The 26,075-nt window shown below is 45.5% G+C and overlaps 1 protein-coding gene across 2 annotated transcripts in view; it reads left to right on the forward strand.

The window, feature by feature from the left end:
- The window catches only part of GPS1 (G protein pathway suppressor 1), a 259,323-nt gene that overhangs the window by 102,596 nt on the left and 130,652 nt on the right, over positions 1 to 26,075 (forward strand). For both annotated transcript variants that reach the window (XM_085617565.1, XM_085617564.1), the window contains 2 exons: positions 12,576 to 12,668; positions 13,011 to 13,192. In XM_085617565.1, the coding sequence (XP_085473691.1) occupies positions 12,576 to 12,668; positions 13,011 to 13,192 (275 nt within the window). The remainder of the gene's footprint in view (positions 1 to 12,575; positions 12,669 to 13,010; positions 13,193 to 26,075) is intronic.

Below are 26,075 nucleotides of genomic sequence, written 5' to 3' on the forward strand. Positions count from 1 at the left end.
CCTACACTGTCCAGAATAGTCAATACCAGATGTCGGACCAAATGGTTGGAAGAGGGAGTTACCACAGTTGGTATGTTTGTAGAGAACAATTTAATGGACCATGAAACTTTTGTCCGGGAGCAAGCCCATTACTCCAGCCTGATCACCACCAGCACTAATCGCAGTAAAAACATATTCTCTCTTTTAAAAGATCTGGTCACTCCCCCCTCGGCATCAGGCAGTATTATATCCTCCAGCCAACAATGCGAGGAGTTGGCTAACTTCTTCCTCGAAGGTGGAGGGCATCTACCAGAAATTAGATCACACCGTAACTCGAGGCACCATCGGGAAGAACTCGTACATCTGCACTGAGTCAGTTTCTATTACATCACTACGTACAATCCTCCTCAAAGATCTGGAGGGATTAGTGATCAAAATTAAATCAGGGTCTTCAGATGACCCCTTAAGACCGGACGCTTTCAGGAAAGTGAAACAGAATTGGTATGCAGTTCCTAGTGGTGGCGCAGGGTATGATTAAGAAACAAGGGGTGCCAGGGTGAAAGTAATATGGTACGCAGGAGAAATAAACACTCCTTGTGGAAAGGAGACCCTCACACACCCAACAAGCGGGTGTCTTGCTTCATCATCGGGTCTTGCTCCTTATCGGGTCGGCGGTGCAATGCCCGATCAGGCACCCAGGTGGGGCCTTCTTAGCGGAGATCTTTTTTTCCAATGCCGATGGGTGAAGTGTGTAAGAGGTTCCTGCTAGTAACTCGTGTAGGTGCAAGTGAAGTGTGAGGTGAGTGAAATAAAACAGGAGTAAGTGATCCACTCAGAACTATTTTAATGAAACGTGGTCACTACCCTGATTAAAACCAAAGTGAAACGCACATTCTCACCTTTAAGTGTATGAGTTAATGTGCTAAAAAGGTCAACCTGTTTCTTGCCTGGGTCTCCTACCGAAATGCCTGGAATTATTCAATCTATCCCTCACCTCGCCGGTGGTCCCAAAATCCTGGAAACACGCAAAAGTGGTCCCCCTACTTAAAAAAACACTTTATTAGATACCTCCAAGCCAGAAAATTATCGTCCAATATCATTGCTTTCATTTTTATCAAAAATCTTGGCAGCCTCTGTGAATTCGACGTTAATCATTTCTTGGAAGCTAATCATATACTTGATAGCTCCCAAAATGTTTTTCGACCACGGTAAAGTACCGAGTCTGCACTGCTGACGGTGGTAGAGAAACTAAGATCTGCCGTGGGTGCTAGCATGACCTCCGCTTTGGTCCTGCTGGATCTGAACGCAGCGTTTGACACGGTCTCCCACGAAATCTTGCTCCACCGTCTGGAGGAGATTGGGATTAGTAATAAAACCTTGTCATGGTTCGCCTCCTTCTTGGCTGTGTGGTCCTTCCAAATGATAGCCCCTCCTTTCGCCTCCCGTGTCCATCAACTGCGTTGTGTGGTCCCTCAGGGCTCTGCGCTGAGCACCACTCTTTTTAATAAATATATAATATAAATATATAATATATATCTATCCATCTATCCATCTATCCATGACTCCCATCTCTGGAATAATGAATGGTGGCCCCCAGCCCTTGGAGTCCCTCCGGCCCCCAAACCTACAGTGAAAAACTTAGGCTTTATGCTTGACAAAGACCTCACCTGTGAGACGCACGCCAAGTCAGTGGCAGGAAAATGCTTTGGGCTGCTACACGGCCTCAAACCTATTCTCTGTCTATTTAACGCCCAAACACGGCAACTGATCATCCAAGCCTCCATACTGGCTCGTTTGGATTATTGTAATGTACTTCTCCTTGGTTCTAATAAGTCCGTGCTGAACGGACTACAGCGGGTTCAGAACGCTGCAGCACGCGCCATTTTCGCCCTCCCTAAGTACAGCCATGTCTCCAACCTTCTTCTCCGCCTGCACTGGCGGCCCCTTGTACACCGAATACACTTCAAGGCTCTCTGCACCACGCACAAGATTTTGACCGGCATCGGCCCAGATATTCGTAGCGACATGTGCACCCTTTACTCCCCTCCGCGTGCGCTACGGTCAGCAAACCTCATCCTTGCGCATATCCCACTCATTCGAAGGGCAAGATCTGGCGGTCGCTCCTTCAGGCGACTGGCCCCTGCCTTATGGAACTCCCTTCCCCTACACATCCGCAGCACTTCTGATCACCAGATCTTCAGACGACTTGTGAAGACCTGGCTTTTCTCTCAACTCTAATCCCTCCTTTGTCTCCCCATTCTATCTTGCCTCAGTGCTGGGACGCCTCCTTGTCGAGGCAGTCATGCGCTTTATAAGTATTTTAATCTAATCTAATCTTCTATCTCCTCCACACTAGCATCAGCAGATATGTTAAAAATACCTGGTCACCAGATGTTACAGAACCCCAGACACATGATTTGGTATACATGCTGTATCTCACTTAACTAGGTGGTTGTATAGAGGTATTCGTACACACACTGCAATCCCGCCCCAGGAGCTAAGAGACAAATGGTCTGATAATATTGGACGTGTTCTGGAAGATGAAGAATGGAAGCGAATACTGGAACACCTTAATAAAATATCCTGTAACCCCAAGTTTAAACTAATCCAATACATGTTCTTACATAGAGCGTAGTTGACTCCGCACAGGCTGAGCAAGATGTTCCTCGTCACAGCGGATGTATGTCCCAGATTTTATACACAGCCAGCTGACTTACTTCAGATGACATGGGCATGCCCCCGACTAACCCCTTTTTGGACAACGATACTCAACATTCTTAGTGAGGTAGCATTGGTTAGAGGAGGGAATACAATCGAATACTGCATACTGGGGTTGTGCAAAAAGCGCAGTAAGCAGGGAGTGCAGGCTAGGTTTGCCAATTTGATGATAATTCTGGCGAAACAATCAGTTAAGATGCGTTGGAAGTCTGCATTGCCCCCGACGGCTTTGGCTTGGCATGGCATGGCATGGTGAGGTTGTTCGTTGGGGGAGGGCTGAAATTATGGAAATCAGGAGGGAGGAAAACAGAGAATTGCGAAAGAACCCAATTGCTTTGGAATGGGACGCTATGCTGGAGTTGTTTATATCTGCTGAACCTTTGTTGCATTGAAATTCTATATCACGTCAAGGCCGTGTAGTATAATTATAGAGTCAATAACCAACAGACCCCACACGATCCCTACGGAACTGTAATATGTAAACGTGTAGGATGAGTGCCTGGATTCATGTGTCGTATATTTGTCTGCCATTCCTGAAGCTAAGTTTGTACAGTCACGAGTCTGGAAGTTTCTGTAGTTAATTGACATTGGGAGGGGGTGGGAATACTTGCCGACTAGGACTTACTGCTACTGTATCATTTATGATCTGTTGGATTGTTCCTTTTGTTCTTTTTTAGTTTGAAAACTTAATAAAATATGTTTTTTAAAAACGTGATAGAAGCCACTTACTCTGACTCGAAGATGGGATATTTTTTTTACTAGTGGACAAAACTGGTACTTGCACAAAGCAAAGGTAGCTAGAGTTTGATCAGAAACATTTTTCTGAGGAGACATATAATGTATGATTTCATTTCCTTGTTTGAGGACGTATTCAGTGTATATAGTAGTTGTTCAGTTTCTAGGTATTTTGCTACTATTCTAATTAAGTTGATGTTGTCTCTGACTGCTTTATTTGGTTAGATTAGATTTATGGACCCATGACTGCCTTGCTGCACACTGCTCCGTTGAACCAAATCTTATGTAAAAAGAAAACTGTTCTCTGTAATAAAATAGTAGGTTTCTTATATATGTTCAATTTAATACATTTCCACTCTGATGTAAGTGGCTGAGAATGCTCTGGATTGCGGTACCAGTGCTAGATGTAGTACCTTTTGGACCTGCTTTCCCTGTTTTTTTGAGGGCATTGTCTCTCGGTAAATACCTGGATTCTTGCCTGCACTTTATACTATCTTCCTAGTTTACTTCCTCGGTCTCTTTCAGAGTTTCTTTTCTCTGCCATCTCTGGTGTTGTAACTGGGCTGCCACTTCTCTTACATGGCTGGTTTTACAACAATCATGCTTTTCATTTTAATCAAAAGCCGTTTTGAACGTATGTAACTAGCTGGAGGATAGACGCATTGACTGATTCATCGCCGCCCCAGGCTGCTGACTGTTTCTTTTCCATTAAATGGGTCTCTTGTTAATCAGGTCTTGCTTAAAAGCACATAGTAGCTCATTACACTATTGTGAAACGTTGAGAATACGTAAAACGTGTATTTGAGCAAATCTGTCTGTGCTCTAAGCACACACCAACTGTACCTCTTTAAAAAGCTAAATTAAAGTCAAATGTCCTCTTGAATGGGATGGACAGTGTACCAAGATCTTTTGAATAGTAAATAGATCTCTAGGGTCATTTCCAAGTGCTCTAATTTAAATAGTAAATTAGACTGGGCCTGGTTATGTAGTGAAAAGCAGTCGCCTTAAATTAGCTACAAATCAAATGTCAATAATTAAATTTGTGAAATCCCCCTTCTCAGTGATGGTAGGGTTGCATATCTATCTTCAGGAGCTCAAGGTTTATCCAGTTCCAGCTCTGCATTGAATATATCGGTGCATTCTGGGAATTACATTTGTTCTTGCTTCAGATGAACTGAATTGACTAACATATGGCAATCATTTGAAGAAAGAATGCTGAGAACTTGATACATGTTGTCCACCTGGCAGGGAGAGATGTGACAACACAGAGAATGGATATTCCTGGAGAGAGAAAAAAATAAGAGTTCTTGGTGCTGTTTGACTGGCTGAAGCCAAGCCTTCTGCTGTAAATAGCTGCAAAGCAGTCTCTCATGTTCTTGAAAATCATGATTTTCTTTTCAGACCTTCTTTACCTTCTTCAGAATGACCAATTTCTGTCCCGAGCTTTTAATGTTTTAGAGAGAGGAAGTTAACTCTTGGATGGAGGAGGTCTCTCTGCAAGAGGAAAACATATTTCTGGTTAATTAAAACTGGAGTCATTGTCTTTGAAGTGTCAACACAGCAAAGATTATTTTCCTGGACAAATAAAGCACTAGAGGAAGGGAATGTCTGCAGAGAAGCATTCCTTATGCAAGTCATTTGTACTGTGATATAACGCCTGTTAGTCTTTTTCTTTGTCTTCTTGGACCTTCGAGTGCTCTTGTATCAGGGTTTGGTAGTCCGTTTTCTACGTAGCCATATGATTTCTCAGTTTAGCTGTCCTTAATGTCTGTGATTGACCTAATCTCTGAATTAGCCTGACCGTTTCTTTTATTTCTTTATTTTGGCAGACTTCTAAGTCACACAGCTACCCCGAGGGATTTCCCAGCGCAGGATACATGCAGACAGTGATAACCCCAGCTGATAGCTAGAAGAGCCAAGTTATCAGATTTTTATGAAACGCCAATAAGGAATTACAGTTCCTAAAGGTGATCGGGAGAGAATTCCAGAGCTTGGGGCCAAAATAGGAAAAGGAGCGTCCTTTGATGCGGGTTAAGCGGAACCTTGGCGTGGTGAAGAAAGAATGACTGGCAGACCTCAGCAAACGCGTAGGCCTATAAGGAGTCACCAATCCTTGAATTTATGCTGGAGCAAAACTATGTTTGGCCTTGAACATGTAGCAAAGTGCCTTAAATTCAATGCATTTCAAAATTTTTAGCCAGTGCAATTCCTGGAGCAGAGGCGAGGTAGGGTAATGTTTTGGTAAATGAAAAATTTGCCAGGCAGCAGCATTCTGAATGATCTGGAGGAGTCTAATCAACGTCTTGTCAGTGCCTAGGTACAACACATTGCCAAAATCCAGCCTGGACATGACCATGGCCTGAATGACTGTTCTCTGTGCCTCGAAAGGTATTAGCCAGAAGATCTTTTCAGCCATTTAAGGGCTAAAAAACGGACAGCAGTGACCTTAGGTATCTGTGGCTTCAAAGAATGTTTGTCATCTATGATGAATCCAAGATTCTTGACCTTCGTAGATGGGGAGGGTAGGGGCCCCAGAGATCCAGATTGTTGCCTAAGACAAGGATCTCCGTTTTTTTCACATTTAGTTCTAATGCATTTTTATTCATCCATAAGGAAATATTTTTCAGGTCTACATGGAGCAGCGAAGGGTCCTGTCGATGGGCAGCTGATAATGAGAAGATGATCTGAGTGTCCTCAGCTTAAGGAACAAGCATTTGCAATACAATAGGTCTTGCATTTAAGCGAGTTTGAGCTATTGGCATTGTAATGACAATGCATTTTATTTATGTTTTTTTTTTTAAACCTATATAAAAGGCATTGTCATTTATAATGCCAATAGCTTAAACTCTCGTAAATGCGAAACCTATTGCATTACGCTGCGTGCACATCGGCAGTCCGGGCAAGTGCACATCTCCTGTCCCCCTTCGGCAACCAAGTCGACGACAATAGATCTCGCCAATACATCTACATAGACATTCCATACACACAGACACGTGACCACATACACAAACACACACAGAAATACACACAGGTGTACACACAGAAATACACACAGGTGTACACACACGCATAGGCACTGCCACCTACACAAGAGTAAACAGATATACTTTTCTACGTAGACAGACAAGTAACTCGAGGCACAACAGACACAAGCACAAAAGTACACATGGAATGGAAGCCCACAAATACAGAAAATGCCAACATGCACACACTTATACCCAAACACCTGCAATTTACTGTTGTGAAAGCAGATTTAGAGGCACATGCGCACAAGCATCAATTTACACAAAGTTTTACCAATACACAGGCACATGCCTAAACGCATACACATCAACACACAACCATATGCAAGTATAAACAAATATAGAGACATACAACCAGATGGCATAGGCATAAAGACACAGGTCTACATTGGCACACCGATACATACATGCACTAGCAAAAATACTCCACCTGCCAACTTACAGACACATCCTATATACAAACAACTCCATATGTACTTATTTGTACACATTTATACACCAAGAAATACACAGATACACTAGCACTTATGTACATGTCAAAACATATAAACACAAACGTACACATACAGACTCGTACTCAAAGACTTACACACTTGACCACGGGAAAACACAAGCATAGACGCGTATGCAGGCACAAACACACAGACTCACAGGCACACAGACTCACATACACACAGACTCATAGATCCAGACACACCATCCAACACATCTAGACACACACACACACCTAAACGCGCACACACACCTAAACGCGCACACACACCTAGACGCGCACACACACCTAGACGCGCGCACACACCTAGACGCGCGCACACACCTAGACGCGCGCACACACCTAGACGCGCGCACACACCTAGACGAGCGCACACACCTAGACGCGCGCACACACCTAGACGCGCGCACACACCTAGACGCGCGCACACACCTAGACGCGCGCACACACCTAGACGCGCGCACACACCTAGACGCGCGCACACACCTAGACGCGCGCACACACCTAGACGCGCGCACACACCTAGACGCGCGCACACACCTAGACGCGCGCACACACCTAGACGCGCGCACACCCCTAGACGCGCGCACACCCCTAGACGCGCGCACACCCCTAGACGCGCGCACACACCCCTAGACGCGCGCACACACCCCTAGACGCGCGCACACACCCCTAGACGCGCGCACACACCCCTAGACGCGCGCACACACCCCTAGACGCGCGCACACACCCCTAGACGCGCGCACACACCCCTAGACGCGCGCACACACCCCTAGACGCGCGCACACACCCCTAGATGCGCGCACACACCCCTAGATGCGCGCACACACCCCTAGATGCGCGCACACACCCCTAGACGCGCGCACACACACCTAGACGCGCGCACACACACCTAGACGCGCGCACACACACCTAGACGCGCGCACACACACCTAGACGCGCGCACACACACCTAGACGCGCGCACACACACCTAGACGCGCGCACACACACCTAGACGCGCGCACACACACCTAGACGCGCGCACACACACCTAGACGCGCGCACACACCTAGACGCGCGCACCATCAGACAGACACACACACCATCAGACAGACACACACACCATCAGACAGACACACACACACCATCAGACAGACACACACACACCATCAGACAGACACACACACACCATCAGACAGACACACACACACCATCAGACAGACACACACACACCATCAGACAGACACACACACACCATCAGACAGACACACACACACCATCAGACAGACACACACACACCATCAGACAGACACACAGACACCATCAGACAGACACACACACACCATCAGACAGACACACACACACACCATCAGACAGACACACACACACACCATCAGACAGACACACACACACCATCAGACAGACACACACACCATCAGACAGACACACACACCATCAGACAGACACACACACCATCAGACAGACACACACACCATCAGACAGACACACTCACAGAGAGTCAGGGGTCAATACAAGCCCGCTAGAAGAAATGGCTGCGGAGAGAAATAAGCATAAAGATACATATAACCATTAAGAAACAACAAAACGTAATACTGGAAAGCAAGCACCCATGCAACTGGTATCGAACCCTTCCAGTGCCACCCTTCCTCATCGCTCCCCAGAATAGTTTTAAACATAAAATACATCATACGGACTAGCAGTTCTTATTTTGATCGTGCTAAATCCTGAACTGTCCTGATCCTGTCCTCCCAGCTTGTGGAGGCACCCCTGCACCACCACCACCAACTCTTAGTTGGCAGGAACGGTGACCGGGTGAGCTCAACGTGCTCTCCCCTCATACAACAATCCCACCACCCACCACTGACCAGAAAAAGCACTGAGTTCCTCTGCCGTATCACTGCACAGCTGATGTTACTGAGGGACAAGACCTTGCCAGCTATGACACACTGGGAGCGTAAGCCCAACTTCCCTCATTGCCTCATCGTAGCCCACAGCTTTGTTTCGGAAAACACCCATAAACCAAGCGCGGCCGCTAAAGTTAGCGGACCGCGCTCCAAAATAATTAGATAAATAAATAAATGCAAATGCATCAATACAAGCCCGGTGTAAGAAATGGCTGCGGAGAGAAATAAGCATAAAGATGCATATAACTATTAGGAAACAACAAACGTAATACTAGAAAGCAAGCACCCATGTAACTGGTATTGAACCCTTCCAGTGCCACCCTTCCTCATGGCTCCCCAGTATAGTTTTAAACATCAAAGTACATCATACGGACTAGCAGTTCTTATTTGGATCGTGCTAAGTGAAAGCGTGCGGTGGGAGCGCTCAAAAGTGAAGAGACGCCGTGTGCGTGCCCATCTCCTGTCCGGGGGCAAGCTGATAGAGACGCCGTGAGCGTGCACATCGGCTGTCCTGGCAAGTGCACATCTTCTGTCCCCCTTCGGCAACCAAGTCGACGACAATAGAGCTCGCCAAGGCGTGTAGCGCATGTGCTGCGTCGCTAGGCGCAACCTAAAAAGGGTTAGCCCACACTTCTCAATAACATCAGCTAGAGGGCAAACGTAGATGTTAAAGAGCAAGGGGCTCATAGTGGATACCTTAGGGACTCCAGAGGTCAGGGCTAGAGTCTTTGATCTGGCACCAGCCGAAAAAATCTGGAAGGCGTGATTCTTTAAAAAGGAGCTCACCCACTCCAAAGCCAGGCCTTCTATGCTCGAGGCTTCAAGTCTGTCAATCAGAATAGTGAGACACCGTATCGAAAGCTTCGCTCAAGTTAAGCAGAATGAGAGCAGCTGTGCCACCAGAGTCCAGATGTTGTCTAAGACATTTAGTCACCCCAAGTTTAGCAGACTCGGTGCTGTGAGCCGTCCTAAAGCCAGACTGCGAAGAATGGAGAAGTCAGTGAGTCTCAATAAAAGTGGAAAGTTGTGGGTTGACATGCTTTTCCCAAATTTTGGAGAAGACTGAAAGAAGGGAAATAGGACAGAAACTTGACCAGCAGGAGGAATCCAAAGGGGAGAACCAGATCATGTTTTCAGTTCTGGGGAACGATACCTGCACTCATAGGGTCATTGAGTAGTTTAAGTTTGGCAGGGGGAACATGGTCCAGCGGAGAGCCAGATTTAATGGATTGCAGAGTATTCTTTAAAGAGGTCGGATACAATTAGGATCATGCCCTAATTCAAAGGGACTCCTCCAACTTAGTTACTGTAAAAGGACCATCAGCATGGCTTCCTGTAGAGCTAGTCAGATGCCAGCAACTCTCCGCTTTCATAGCCTCCACAGCGGAGACAAGATGTTATTAGCCACCGAGAATTCTTTCACCACCTTAAAAAGAGCCTTCTGACAGTGTTGAGAACTGACAATCTTCTCCATGAAGTACTTAGCATGAGCCTCTTTACAAAGGGCATGATATCTTGTCAGTGCCGCCACAAAGATTTGGCCTCCTCCACATAGATTTTCCTCCACTTTCTTTCTAGTATTTTTTATTGTTACTTTACAAGGCTGAGGGAGTCCGTAAACCAAGGAGCAAGGGGATGCGATCTATACATCTGTATTGAGGTAAGTGGCAAAATAGTGTCCACAGCCTCATTAAGCCATAGGTGGACAGAGATTTGGTCACAGTCCAGGTGAGAAGTGACGGAAGGTTGCGCTTTAATCAATTTATTCAATACAGGAATATTGAGTTTCAACCAATTCCTGACCTTGGGTTTCAACACCGGTTGAAAGATGGAGACGAAGTAGACCCTTACCTGACTGGATTAGAACTATTCCAGTTATCACTTTGGTACATTCATCATAGCATAATTAAAATTGTATGTCATTATTAACCAGCATTGGCATAGCCAATAGGTCTCGCCTTTGGGACCTTATAAGTGTTTAGCTATGCAACAGTTGCATAACTAAATACTTATAAGGTCCCAAAAGCGAGACCTATTGGCTATGCAAAGCGGCCGTGCGGCCACGAAAGTGATCACGATCAAACGAGTGCGGCCGCGAAAGTGAAAGTAATCGCAGTAAAGCGCGGCACGTGTGCCCGCGCACATGCACTGTAGCTCTAGGCTGGCCTGGTAGCACTTTTTGGAGCCCTCTCAATAAGTGTCGCCAGACCAGCGCATGCGCTGGGTCAGGCGAGACCTAAAAATGACATTCTTTTGAACGTCTCCACAGAGGAAATATCTTTACATGGGAGACTGCCTGTTACAGTCCTTGTATGCATGTCACAGTTTACGTCTTTGATTATAAAGACACAATGTGCAGTGCACACAAACCCACTTTCCACTACAGGACACACCCTATGTATTTATCGTCTATGGACAATACTAAAGGCACATGGCACAGACTGTTACAGAGTATAGACTTGTATAGTTACCTGGCAAAGAATTTCTACTTTAGTTGCCCACAAGCATACTCCTCACTACTCCACCTACTCCACATGATCTTGCACTGGTGTCCTACCTGACCCCTTCATCCCCACAAGGTACAACATTAGCTGTTTTTCCCACCAGTCTCCTGGCCCCTAGCCCACTTGAGGTTCAGTTCTGTTGTCATTATAGTCCTTAACTTTACTTGACACATTCATACATCTCCTCTATGAAAGCCCACTGCTCAATGCCATACTTCTCAACTTAGTACCCCGACTACCTTAGCTCTTTACTCAGGTTTACCAGTGTTGTGAAGTCCTTGCCCAATATCTCCAATTGTAATATCTCCAATTCAGGCCCCCTACAGAAATAAAAAATAATCTAAAGTATTGCTTAACTAGGTGAGCCAAACTGTGATGACTCATTTTCCATATGTAGAGCTTGGCAAAGTGGCCATGATTTTTAGTGGGGAGAAGAAACTGTGTAGTTAACCAACATTGTGCCAAGACCGTATATATGACTGCTTTAAAATACAAACTCAGTGGATCTTTTGTCCATATAGAGAATACATTTTACACGGTTGGTTTGCCATGGACCTTCAAATGACTTTATTCCCTATAGTAGCATAAACAGGTTCTTGATAGAAGGCCTTTATGGCAAACTTATTTTTTTGTTTTAGTTATTTAGTTGGTGCATTATCTGCATAACATGTTTAATGACTAGATGGTAAGTGATGTAGAAGTATGTGCATTGAATGTGTAAAGAGAGGTGTTTTATGGACAAGAGAAGACTAAGCCTCATTGGTGGCATGAGGATGTGTATTTAGGCAGAAAATGTAAGTAGGGTGGCAGCAAATAGACTTATCTAAGCAGTGGACATTGTGTTACAGTGAGTTGCAAGTAATGTGGTCGGTGCTGCTGGATTTTGGAGTAGTGTGTAATTGCTTGCTTTCTTCCCCTTTTCACGTCTGTCACACTTTCTCCACCCACGTTTTTTCTTTGCTGATATTTACTGTGCTTTGGTTGTTTGTGTGATCAGTTTTTGGGTGAATGCTCCTTGCGGTGACGTAAGCTGCCAGTCTAGGTTGGGGTGGCCAATATTCAGGCAAGGAAATGTTCTGAATGAGATGTCTGTAGTTTGATACATTTTGTTTTGATAAAACCTGTGTGCCTGCTGTCAGTTCTGGTGTAACAGGCCCTTGTAATAACATAGGCTGTGAATTTGTCCACTGTGAGTTGATAAGTTCTTTTCTTTGCAGGGTGCAGTGGAGCCTATGCAGATTGATGCTGACCCCCAAGATGACCAGCAAAATGCACCTGATATCAACTATGTGGTGGAGAATCCTACCCTGGTACATGTTTGTTGGATAAGGGACCTTTGGTGGTTCTTTTGAAATAGTCATTATTTTGCTGCATTTTCTTGCCTTCTAGCAGTTTGCTTCCTTGTGCTGCTGGTAGTCCTTATAGTTCCATATCTTCAGATGTGGTACTTGACCTTATGCAGGGCTCCTTTTTTATCCCCTAGGCATGTATGTTTTGGCCCCTCAGTACTGACCCTTTTGTACTGGTGCCCCTCAAGACCTATCCAATGCCATGTTTATAAGCTCCCCTGTAGTGGTGCTGCCCTTAGCTTTTCCCCAGTCTTCAGCCTCTGTATTTCAATTGTTGACATTTTCCTTGTGTCTCCCTTGCAGGATCTGGAGCAGTACGCCTCCAGTTACAGTGGTCTTATGCGCATTGAGCGGCTACAGTTCATTGCTGACCACTGTCCACAGCTGCGGGTAGAAGCCTTGAAGATGGCTCTGTCCTTTGTGCAGAGAACGTTTAATGTGGACGTGTATGAAGACATCCACCGAAAGCTAGCTGAAGCCTCCAGGTACAGCAAGTGAGGTTGTGTTATCTGTTGGCATTGTTCTAATTTTTCTTTCTCAGTAGCAGTATGTCCGCCTTTCTCCTCGAACCAGCTGTCTGGATTTGTACAAACCCCAGTGTTACTTGTTTTGTGTGTGTCCTCCTATCACCATGGTGTCTGCAAATCTTGGACCATTTTGGCACACTCTGTCTATCTCATGGCCCATTGCATTTACTCACCCTTAGCCTCCAACGCTCTGGTCGTATCAAGGGGGAACCTCCCCCAAGTACCATGACCTGGTGTAATCATGGGAGTATGATGAGTTATTCTTGTTCCGCCACAGCCCGCATAGTACCATAGCGCCTATGTGGCCCATTTGATGAAATCCTGCCATACCTCCACCAACCTTCGTGGTTTACGTTCTACCTCCATACGGCTAGTCCACTTAGCCACTTTTAACCACTCTGTAGGGTGTGGGGGGGACTGGGACGGACCAACGTTTACAGATCTCCCGCCTGGCTAGAAGCAACAAGTAGAATTCCAGACCCCTTTACTTACGATTCAGAGTATTACCTGTAGTAGTATCGACCCCTAGGAGTACAAAGGCAGCAGTAAGGACAATGGGTTTCCGAAGGATGCCTCTTATAGTGGTTTCCACGACCTTACAGTATTCTTTTATCTCTGGACATGTAAAAAATATATGTTTATCGTTGGCTTTTGGAAAGTTGCTTCGTTTACATCTGGGAACAGGCTGCAATGCGAACTTAGCCACTCTCTGGTAAGTCCAATACAACCTATTGATGACAAAAAATTGATGTCTTTTGAGGTTTGCAGGCGTGACAATTGAATGTAACAAATTCAATGAGTCCTTCCAAAGGGGTTCTATATTCCCTTCCTGTAGTACGTCCATCCAGATCACATGGGGAGCCACCAGTTTATTTTCCTCTACCTCCAGGAATTTCCAATACCACATTACAACCTCTTCACTTTTTAGACCGACATCCTGGAGGTGAGCCTCCAGATCCCATAGCCCTCCTATCTCCAGGGAAACTGTTGAGAGCCAAGATTTAAGCTGAATATATTTAAATCTAGATAATCTATTGCCTGTTTTCACGCTCAACACCTCCCAAGGTAAGAGACCTTCTGCCGACATCAAGTCTTGCCACATAGATATTCCTGCCTGCTTCAGAGGAAGGCTCAACCCATCCTTCATACATTCTGGTGTCCCTGGAGAATCCCAGATTGGTGCAAATTCTGAGTAATACCCAATGTTTAACATCTTTCTCACCCTGTACCGAAGTCTTAATGCTGTCTTTAAAACCTTCAACCTTACTCTTTTGAAAACCTTTGGGGCCCCAAACTTATATAAAAAAGCTACTGGTTCGAACTAGTTGATCATTTCCCCCCATAGTTTTCCCTAAGTGGAAAAATCGAGCTCCCCCAGAAGTACCCAAAGGTTTTTAAATTGGAACGCCATGCAGTATAGATTAAAATCTGGGAGGGCCAACCCACCCTTCTTAAGGCGGCACTTTAACTTTTTCCAGGTAGGCCGTATTCCACGGGATGCCCAGATAAAACTGGTTATTTCCCCCTGAATTTTATCCATAGCTTCCTTGGGAGATGTAAGTGGGATACAATTAAATAAATGTCAACTTTGGGAGGATTGACATTTTTACAAGGTTCACCCTCCCATGGATGGTTAACGGTAAATTCTTCCACCTGGATAATGACCTATCGACCTCTTTGGCGACCCTCTTCAGATTGCGTAGTGGGATCTCATCTATTTGATTGACTATGACAATCCCTAGGTATTTTATCTCTGCACACACTCCCTCTCCCCAATCCTCCATATTCCAGCACGTTACCTCTGTTTTAGAGATGTTCTTTTTTATTTTTAAACACCAATTTTTTTTTTTTTGTTTTTTTTTTTTTGTTTTTTTTTTTTTTTTTGTCCTCATCTCACCAAAAACTTCCACAGATTTGACAAGCCAGGTTTTGTTCTCGATTCCTAAGGGCCTCTTTGGCTCACTGTTTCAGTGAAACACAATTTTATTGAGTTTTTTACAAGTTTTAGAGCATATGAAATTCACAGCTGCATAACATAAAATTCTGTATAGGTACTCTGGTGACATAATAGGGTAACCAAGCTGTAAACATATACATACGAAATTATATATTATAATTTGTAATACAGCGGTATATCTGGTATAAGGAATAAGAATTACACCTGTAAATAATCTCTCATACTGTACAAATCTCATATCTACTCATGAACTATAAACTATTACTCTTTAAACTAATAATACCATCCTCCCCCGCTTCTCTGGCATCCTATATAAATGACTTTCATGGTAGATTGTGTTCTCTCATTTGAAACCATACCGTTTTCTGATTAATGTACATGTATAAGCTCCTGTGTATTAAGAGTGTTTAAAATATATTAATTAGATGGGTTCGGTCATGTTAGCTGGTATGTACGTGGGGGATGTCGTAGCTCTATAGGATGTTGGAGTTGCTAATGGGTCTATAGCTTTTATTGATTCTAGCATCTGATCCCATTCCATAGAAATGGGTAATTTACGTAGTCCGCAAAATTCTTCTTGTTGAATAATCACACTCTCTGCGGTGCCCCAGCGAATCATTTGTGCTTGCCATGTAAGTGGTGTAGGTGGGGAGGCCGATTTCCATCTCATGGTGATTGCTCGCTTCGCTATGAGGATGGCCATGTCCGCAAACCTGTAACAGACTTTGACCTTTCGGACACCGGTGTAGTCCCAACAGGCAACTTTCTGATGTCGCCCAGACATCAGTACCAGTGATTTCTTGTACTGTATACCAGACCATATGGCAGAAGCCTCGTAGTCACGGGCATTCCTATAACATATGAAGTATATCAGCGTCCGCCTCCTGACACCTAGGACAAGGGATTTGTGCATTCGGATACGTTCTATTAAGGCAGTGTGGTGTAAGGTATGCCCTATGTACTGTGTATATTTAAATTTAGCGTCTCTAGATACTTTTTTTAGGGAATTCCAGTATGGTAGCCCATTCTTTATTAGTTAAGTTCCTGCCCACATTCTCGGTCCTTTTTGTTCGGAGTAGGGTGAGTTCTGTTTTAGAGATGTTAACTAAATATCCGGATACAGCCCCAAATTCCTTTGTCAACTACTCCGCCCTAGGTAATGTTCGGGGGGGATCGGAGGTATAGATTATCAAGTCGCCAGCATATAATGCTATTTTGCTACTGGAAGGGAGTAAGTGAATAGGGACTATATGGTCATCTTTCCTTAGAAGATGTGCCAATGGTTCGATGTATAAATCTAACAAGAGAGGTGACAGAGGGCAGCCATGCTTTGTTCCTCTTTGGATTTTAAAGCTCCTTGTCAAGGAACCATTTAAAAGGTTTTTGGCTGTGGGACTCTCTGATATAACCTTTGGAATGTCGAGATAGAACCAGCACTAAATCCCATTGATTCCAAAACCGCCCACAAGAATGTCCAGCTAGCACGATCAAATGCCTTGGCAGCGTCGATTGTGATCACTGCCAAGGGAATCAAACGTGTAATAGCAAGATCAATAGTCCTGATTAATGACATTGTGTGTTCTTGAATCTGTCTTTTCGGAACAAAGCCCTTTTGATCCACGTGGATCAACTGAGGAGCCAACTTTGCCAATCTCTCAGACAAAATGCAGGTAAAGATTTTATAATCCACATTTAGCAAGGAGATTGGATGATATGAGTCAGCCTTCCTCGGATCCTCCGCGTGTTTTAGAATCGGAGCAATTGTGGCCTCCCTCAATGAGCTTGGGATCCTTCCTTTCCCCTTATAGATTGAATTAAATAATAACTTCATTTCTAGAACTATTTCGTCTGTAATAAATTTATTTAACTCAACCGTTATTGTGTCTGGTCCCGGCGCCGTCCCATTTTTTTATACGCAAGTGCTGCTCTCTGATTTCTCCCTCGGTGATTGGGGCATACATACTTTTCCTACCCTCTGCTGTGAGCACCGGAAGTCCAACACTGCTTAGCCATTACTTTAGGCTCCCCTCATGTGGGCACACCTCTTCCGTATATAATTCAGAGAAGAGTGAGACAAGCCGGGCCTGCATTTCCTCCTCCTTATTCGAGATGTCACCCTGAGGGCTGATGATTAATTCACTGATGTAATTTCGGAACCTCTCAACCCTCGACTTCCATGCTAACAATGCTCCAGCCTTCTCTCCAAACTCAAATTGTTACATACGCCTTGTTGCTCACTGATCTCGACATTTTGCCTCCAGGTTGATTTTATAATTTAATCTAGTTTACTCCAGCTGGTTCAATATATTCTCTCTATCTCGGTTGTTCCCTGCCATTTGCTGTAGTTTAACCTCTAGCATCCCCACTCTCTCCTCCAATGTTTTCAACTTTGCTCTATCAACCTTGTTCTTTTAAGTAACCTGGCTTTGTAGAACCCCACGTACGTATGCCTTAAAGGTGTCCCAGATTACTTCAATGGAGGCCGAGCGGGCATTATCCAGGAAGAATTCCACACTTTATTTTTTTTTTAAAAGAAAATGGACACATCTGGATCTAATAAGTAGACCTTTTCAATGTCCATCTTGCATTGTGGCTTACTCTAACTCCTGTTAATGTGACATAAACCGCAGCATGGTCTGAAATATGCCATGGAGATATAGTGACCTCTTTTATTTTCCCAGCCCAGGCTCTATCCACTAACAAATAATCTAGCTTAGAGAAGTGGTTATATTTGTTGCTGTGGAAGGTGTATCTTTGTTTTTGCCCCCTTGGTTATCTCCATGTATCCATTAATCCCATCTCATATAACATATGCTTAAGGGCCTGTCTTGTCCTTGGTGCTTGAGCTCTGGTTCCCCTCCGACTAGTGGACCTGTCCAAGATTGGATCCAACAAGGTATTGAAGTCTCCCCCATAATTAAAGGGGAGGTTACCCCTAGTAGGCTCCATTGCAGATCCGTTACGTGCTGAGGGTCATCTATGTTTGGACTATAGAAGCCAGCACAAACAAACTCTGTACCAGAGCAATTGAGAGTTGCTAGGACCCACCTTCCTGAACTGTCAGTTTTGGTTGAGATAAATTTGTCCCCCGATCCCCTCGTAATTAATATTGCAACTCCCTTACAGTATTCTACTTGGTCTGATACTGCATAGCTTTCAATCCATCTTAATTGAGTATAAAGACCTCTACTTTCGCTCGCCGTTAAATGAATTTCTTGTAGAATGACTACCTGGGCTTTAGAGTCATCGAGATATTTCATCACCAATCTCTGTCTATTTTTAGATCTAAGGCCATTACGTTCCGAGTAAAAAATTTGTACATTTTTATCATCCCCACCTATCATTCTCAAGTCGGGCGATCTTTGTCACTTGATAATCTAAAGTGATCTGTTACAATAATGGTCCAAGACGATACTGAGGGCTTATATTTTTTTTGTTTTTTCCCTGTGCTCACCACCCAGTGCCCTACCCCCATCCTTTATCCCCCCTTTCCCTCCCTTGGGAACCCTCCCTTGACTATCGGGCATGGTGCCTGTAGGGCTGCAGGAAAATGGAGAAGTATTTTGATAAACTTTAAACCATACCAGTGAAACCCCCCCCCTTCTCATCCCGCATCACTGTGCTTGCTGTATCTTCACCTTCTCAATATGAGGTGATTCTCCTCAAAATACTCTACCCTTTTTCATGGTCTCTACCAGACTATCTGCTTCTTCTGCTGTCCGAAAATTGCGCATCTGGTTGTTCCACATGAAGCGGAGCATCTCCAGAAATTTCAGATGGGCCCTGGCCCCAAGCCTCCATTCTCTTGCCCAACTCCCACTGCTTCTGATCGGTTGCGCGACCTGACGGAGAAAGTGAAGTTGTCAACTGTGTATGGGCCATTCCTCAAGGCTGCTGTTAGAATGGCCTCTTTAACCGCATATGAGAGGAAGTTTACAAGAATCTTTCTTGGCTTCTGTCTTTGAATATTCTGCTTAAAGGGGGTCCCAATGGACACGTTGTCTCTCATGGTCCAAAATAATATCCGACCTCTCTTCGGCTTCTTGGATATTCAAGACTCTCAAGTCGTTTCTTCTTGAGTAGTTCTCAATCCTTTCCAGGTCCTCCATGAGTCCTAAGTTTTCTTTAACCAGTGCTCCCAGCCCATCTGTGTTTTCGGCTATGTCTTTACTCATCAGTCCTACCTCTTCCTCTAATGCGCTGGTCCAAACAGCTACATCTTCCAATTTTTGTGCGAGTGCTGCACAAGAGGCTTGTATATCTGCTTGATTGACCTCCGATGTCCTGAATCTATTTCTTATTTCCTCTTTCAGATCCAGAAGAATAGAGGCCAGGGAGACTTCAGACTAAGTTCAAACCACCTGTCTCGGCTATCTGATGGACTACCTGATGTTGTTTCTCCACGCAGTCTTCCTCATCTGTAACTGCCAGCACTCTAAAACTATTCCATGTTGATATCTGGAATTCACCACTGACTTCTGACCCCGGTCCACTGCCTGCTTCTACACACCCACTGCCCCCCTGAGCCTTATTAACAGCTATCGGTGTGGGATTCGCTTTTTCCACTTCAGTCTCCTTCTGGGATACAGTTAATGCTTTCCAACCCTCCTCCCTCAATATCGTTGTTTGGGTCAAGACTTAATAAAATATTTTGAGGGAGGGAGTGACCTTTACCTGGGGGGAAGATGGGGTGAGATTATTTTCCCCCTCCCACGTGGACTCTTCCCCAGTTGCCTTGTAGACTTCCCAGCTTCGTTGTAGCAGACCCCCCTACCTTGCCAATGCCCTTATCGCTGGGGCCACAGTGGCTAAGGGTAATTCTAATGCAGAACTTTCCCCAGTCGATTTCTCAATTGCCCGAGTGCGCAAGGTATACCTGGAGATCTTTTCAGGATTGCACATACTTTCTCCTGGGACACAGTAGGTTATTCTCCATATGTAAGCACCGTTGTGCTTGCTGACCTCCTTTGTCGACTCTCCAGCCTTCACTCATATGCTGGGATTCAGTAACCTGGCTCTCTCCATCCCCTCCTTCCTCTTGACGACTTTTGCTGGTTCCGCCTTCGTGTGTGAGGGCTCACGCTGCTTGAAAACTGCGTAGCTGTATTGCAGCCCTCTCCCACGCTGGTATCGCTCTCCTTGCCTCGGGGTGTGCGCTGACCACAGGCCCCCACCGAGGCTGCATCCAGACACCCCTCGGCTCACAGCAGGTACGCTATCTAAAACACACTTTTGCCCGTGTTCGTTTTGGTAGGTAGCAGGGGGTCACACGCCAGCTCGCGGCCGCCATGTTTCTCCCACCAAGTGTTACTTTTCACTCCGACTTGCACAACCCTTAGTTTATAGTCTTGTTTTTTTTAAATTGTTTTTATTGATCCCCTCCCCCCCCCCCCCCAAACAAACAGAGGGACATAATAATCACAGGGTCACTCTGTGAGAAAGTGGCTCTGTATATACTGTTCCCAAATAGGTACAGGGTGTACAGAGTCCACAGTCCCCAGAGGTTTGGCAGAGGCTAAAGTTAGATATAACCTTACTCTCTAAAGTGGTAGCTTGGTCGAGCAGTAAGGCAGTATCAGAGGACAGTGTAAAGCATTTTGTTGTACACACTCAGTCAGCAAATGGTTTCATACACTCAATAACTGAACTCTAGGCCAATGGTTTATGTAAAAAAGATATGCTTGTTTTATTTTAGAACCAACAGTAGGTATTAAAGTATACTTTCACAGAATGAGATGCTTTAGGTAAATACTTTTGCAATATGCAATTGGCTTTTGTAGATGGCTACAGGTTGTTGCAATTGGCAACACAATTTCAAACACAATAATGCATTGAGTTCAATGGAAGTTTCAAGTTATTTGCAATAGATTACTTTCAGGATTACTTTTGTAACTCCAGTACTGAGTCCGAGATTCAGTCCTGGGACAGTTCTTAGAAACAAGTGATAAAAGTAGACTTAGTTACTGTTCTGATTTTTAGGCAATATTTTGCTATTTTAAAAGTTGACAGAAGAAATTTCATAGAAAACAGTCAATGATTCCCTATGGAAGAAAATTCAAGTTGCAGTTATAGTATGTTCTCATTACTTTTGTAATCCAGTACTGGGAGCCTAGACTCAGTACTGGGACCTCTATCTAAAACAGGTAAGTAATTAAGTTTTCACCGTGGTACGATTTTTAAAGAATATTTGAAGTTTGCAAAACTCTACACTTAGAAGAAATTTCACAGAAAAACAGTCAATAATTTCCTATGGAAGAAAATTGGGTTACTGGTAAGTACGGTTGTGAATATTTTTCAGGGTCCGTGCTGGGCAACAAGATCCTTGAAACAGTGGTTCTGCCACTCTTAAAAATCAAAAGAACATTTTCACAATTGTATCTCTCCAAATAGATGAGAACAACCAACATATGAAAGAAAAAAAGACCTTTTATCCAAACCGAACAACGCAAAACTCGCGTCTTGTATTCACGATATTTATCTGTTTTTTGAAAAATCAGTGTGAACTCATTACGTTACATATATCTACACGGAGCCCCGTGCGCCTGACACCGAAGGTTAGTGGTGCTCATGTCTTTAATAGTAGATACCTGAGAACATTAAAAGGAAGTTTTGATAGGTTGCAATTACAGCCATCCCCTTTCTTTATTTAACAGGAATGGTTTATCCTTGAAGTAAGCATATCACTAACGGCACGTGATTGAGACTGTAGTGCTTCCTAGGGTGAAATCGCCCCCAAAGGTGAGCAGGGACTCTGATCTCTCCACTTTAAATTTTCCATCCAAACCACGCAATATATCTAAGTATCCACCCCAATTTGTTTTTCCTGCACAGGCTACACACAGACCTTCCTGTTAGTCCTGAGGAAGACCCCACTAAGACGTTTAAAATATTGCGTTTTTTCAGGGTTCGAAACGTCGACGCTTAATTATCAAGTGTTGAGAATCACCCAGGATACTATACTGATTTAATCGCTTACTGGGTTGATATTTTCTTTTTCTTCATTTCGCACTGTGTTTAAATATAATTTTTCTATGTAGTATATGTTCATGTATTCTGTGGAATGTTTTGTGACATGTAAATATTTCAATGCATGTGCACTTTGTAGTCCTAAATGTTAGCTCAAAAGAACTAATCTGTGTGTATGTAGATATATGTAACGTAATGAGTTCACACTAATTTTTCAAAAAACAGATAAATATCGTTGAATACAAGACTCGAGTTTTGGTTTGTTTGGTTTGGATTAAAGGTCTTTTTTTCTTTCATTTGTTTGTTGTTCTCATCCATTTGGAGAGAGATAATTGTGAAAATGTTCTTTTGATTTTTAAGAGTGGCAGAACCACTGTTTCACGTATATTAGTAATCCCCAGGTTCTGCACTAGACTGGGCTACCCCATTGCTTTATATCGGGCACCAAGATCCAGCACTGGGATCTCTCCTAATAGCAGGTGAGTATTTTCGTTTTCGTTACTCTGCTGATTTTTGGTGAATATTTTAAGTTTTAGAAACTCCACACTTAAAAGAAATTTCAGAAGAAATCAGTCAGTGTTACCCTATGGAGATAATTGAGGTAAAGACCTTTGGGTAAGTACTCGACTGGCAGAGTTAAGGTTCTTGGCACAGACTCAGGGGTCTCCCAGGGTCAGGTAGGTACAAGTGTTACACCCTCAGCGGTGCAGGGTCAGCCTGGTGCAGTGTGAGTTTGGCCCAATGTTATCCTATGGGAGGCCGGGGGGCCTTGGTTGGTGGCTACTGACTAGCAGGCCACGTGGCTGTGGGAGCTGGGCTCCTGGTCACTTGCTCAGGGCAAATGGGGAAGTAGATAGGTTTAGAGGTTACACTGCCAGGGTCACTCGGGCGGCTGGGTGCAGGGTGCTTTTGAGCCTTCGGGCGCTCAATTGATTTCAGTGGGAAAGCTCCTGGTTGAAAAAAGGCTGCAAGCTCGGGGACGAAGATTCTTCAGGTGCCACCACCACTTCGAGAGGTAAGTTGGGTAGTTGGAGGATAGGTAGGTACCCAGGAGTTGGGCACATGGGGCCACAAGGCGCCGGGTGCAGGGGTGCCTTTTGGTGTTGGGAAATCTTACCCTCTGTTGATCGCGGGTTGGGGGGGGGGCCTGGTTCTGAGGCTGCAGGCGTCGTCAGGAGCGTCGAGGGAGGTCCTTGGGTGCCGGACTCAGAGTCACAGTCGCCGGGGGGTCGTCCTCGTGGTCTTTGTTCACTCCGGCACAGGCCAGGCTTGGCGGGTGCAGAGTGTGGAAGTGCAAGAGAAATGGAAGAGCAAGAAGTCAAAAAGGTCTTTGACTTCGCCCTGTTCATTGCGGTCTTCAAACGAGACAAGGGAGCATTGTGATTCAAGGCCGGGCTCAGTGGTTGAGTCTGCGCCTGGGCCAACTTCGTACCTCCCTGGAGCCAGAGCGACTCCCGCTCAACTTTAGGATTTTTATGAGGCCATGCGCCTCATATTTGAGATGCCTATCCCTGCCGGTGCGCCTTCGTGTTGAGAGGAGCCCCAACTGGTTCCCCATGATGGATCCGCCTCCGACACCAGTCGGGCCCCTTGCATCTTTGGATGGATCTGTACCAGCTCCGGTCGTACTGTCTCGACCTTCCCTGGTGCCGGTGCCGATGGTCCTGACACAGCCATCACCATTCTGATCCCTGACACCGACATGTGTCCGGAGGGGAGTTGTCCAGCGCCGAATGGAGCCATGCCTTCCAGGCCATAGCTTGAACCCTATTCCTAGGGGCTAGGACTCGGTGAGGATTGGTACGGTTCGCTGGACACTGAAGATTACCAGCTTTTAGATCCCAACATGGACTGGTGTCAAGACTTGGGGGAGGCCATTAGACTGGAAGAGTGGCTGAGGTTCTGGACCTTAGCCTGCTGTCAGTGGCTGTCAAGACTAACGTCTTGAGACAGGTACTTCATTTAATGAAGCCCTTACAGACGTCCTGCTTGGCACTTGGTACAAGCCCAGCACAGGGGCTCCTGTGAACAGAACAATTGCCCGCCGCCACTGTTCCATCCTGCGGGATTTCAACTTCCTTACCCTACCCCAGAGAGGTTGGTGGTCCAAGCCTGTACTTCCTGTACTGCCCCACCGAATAGGGAATCAAAAAGGCTGGACTCCTTAGGCAAGAAAATGTTTTCTTCCACCAGCGTGGCTCGGCGGTCTGTGAACACTGCATGCCTTTTTAGAGGAGGCCCGTACCATACTTTCCAAAGCTGTTGCTGACTGGAGAGATGCAGCTAAGTTCATGATCAGATATGGACTTGATACTATCGACTTTTTAGGCTATTTCCAATCATTGTTTATAGACATGCCCTTTGATGGCTCCTGTCTCCTCAGAGACTAATATTCAACGCTGGAGCGCTTCAAGGACAATAGCTCTACGGCCAGGTCCTTGGGCCCTCGATTGCCTCTCACCACCCCAGTCCCCCTTTCGCGGCCACGGAAGGGGCTGCCAGCCTGCATCTTTACATGCCCAGGCACCACGGTACGCAAGCTTCCAGTCTCTCCGTGACCGAGGACGCAGTAGCCACAGACCTCGTGGGTCAGGCAGCAAGAGGTCAGGCTAGTACCACCCTCCCTCCTGGCAGCTGCAGCTTCCAAACCACTTTAGTATGCCCTCTTATCTTCTGCACCCAATGAGAGGCAGGATAATCCACCACCAGCCACAGTGGATGTCTAGAACATCAGATAGATATGTTCTTCAAATTATCCGAAGGGGCTATTCCCACTTCTTCGTGACTACTCTCCATATATGCCACCTGCTTGCGACCAGCTGACGGAGGACCATCTTACCTTGCTCCATCAAAGTGATGGCTCTCTTGGCCAAGGGTGCCATGGAGAGGGTGCCAAAGGCAGAAGTCGTGGTTGCTATTCCTGCTACTTTCTGGTGCCCAAGCAGGACAGAGGCCATTGTCCTATCATAGACCTGTGCCCTCTCAAGTTCTTCCTCAAGAAGAAGTTCAAAATGCTCATGCTCGCTCAGGTCTTGTGTGACCTGGATCCGGGAGCCTGGATGATCGCTTTGGAGTTGCAGGACACATTTCCACATTTTCGTCCTGCCTGCCCACAGGCACCCCCTGTGGTTCACGGTGAACTACAAGCACTTTCAGTGTGCTTCCTTTTGGCCTTACCAGTGCCCCTCGGGTGTTCACCAAGGTGATGGCGGTTGTTGGTGTTCATCTGTGGAGATCCGGGTGCCAGTCTTTCCCTACTTGGACGACTGGCTGTTGATGGCTTGCTCTCCACAGGCTGTCGTCTCCCACCTACAGCTGATCTCCTGAATTTGCTAAGGTTCACTATCAGTGTGCCAAAGTCACAGTTGCTTCCTTTTCAGATGCTCCCTTTCGTTAGTGCTGTTCTGCACACTGTGCAGTTTTGTGCTTATCCTCCTGAATGCAGAGTCCAGGATCTTCAGGCTATGCTACCGATGTTTCAACCTCTATCCTGGATTTCGGTAAGACTGACTCAGTCTGCTGGGATTCATGGCCTCGTGCATCCTGCTAGTTACACATGCCTGCTGGCATGTGCAGGCTCTACAGTGGGGCCTGAAGTTCCGGTGAGCGTAGCATCAGAGGACTCTCTGACATAGTCCAGATCTCAGAGGAAACTGAAAAAGATCTGCAGTGGTGGTTAATGAACTGGAGGTCTGGTTAGCGGCAGACTCGTCTCCCTTCCCCAACAGATCTCTCAGTGGTGATCGATGCGTCACTCCTGGGATAAGGGAGGCCACCTGGGAGAGGTGGAGATCAAAGGCCTCGGGTCTCCAGTGGATTCGGGACTCCACATTAACCTTCTGGAGCTCCGGCTGTTCTGGCTGACATTGAAAGCCTTTCTACCCTCCAGCATGGGAAGGCTAGTGTAGGTGTTCACAA

Source organism: Triturus cristatus, chromosome 7 (genome assembly GCF_964204655.1).
Source record: "Triturus cristatus chromosome 7, aTriCri1.1, whole genome shotgun sequence".
Lineage (NCBI taxonomy): Eukaryota > Metazoa > Chordata > Amphibia > Caudata > Salamandridae > Triturus > Triturus cristatus.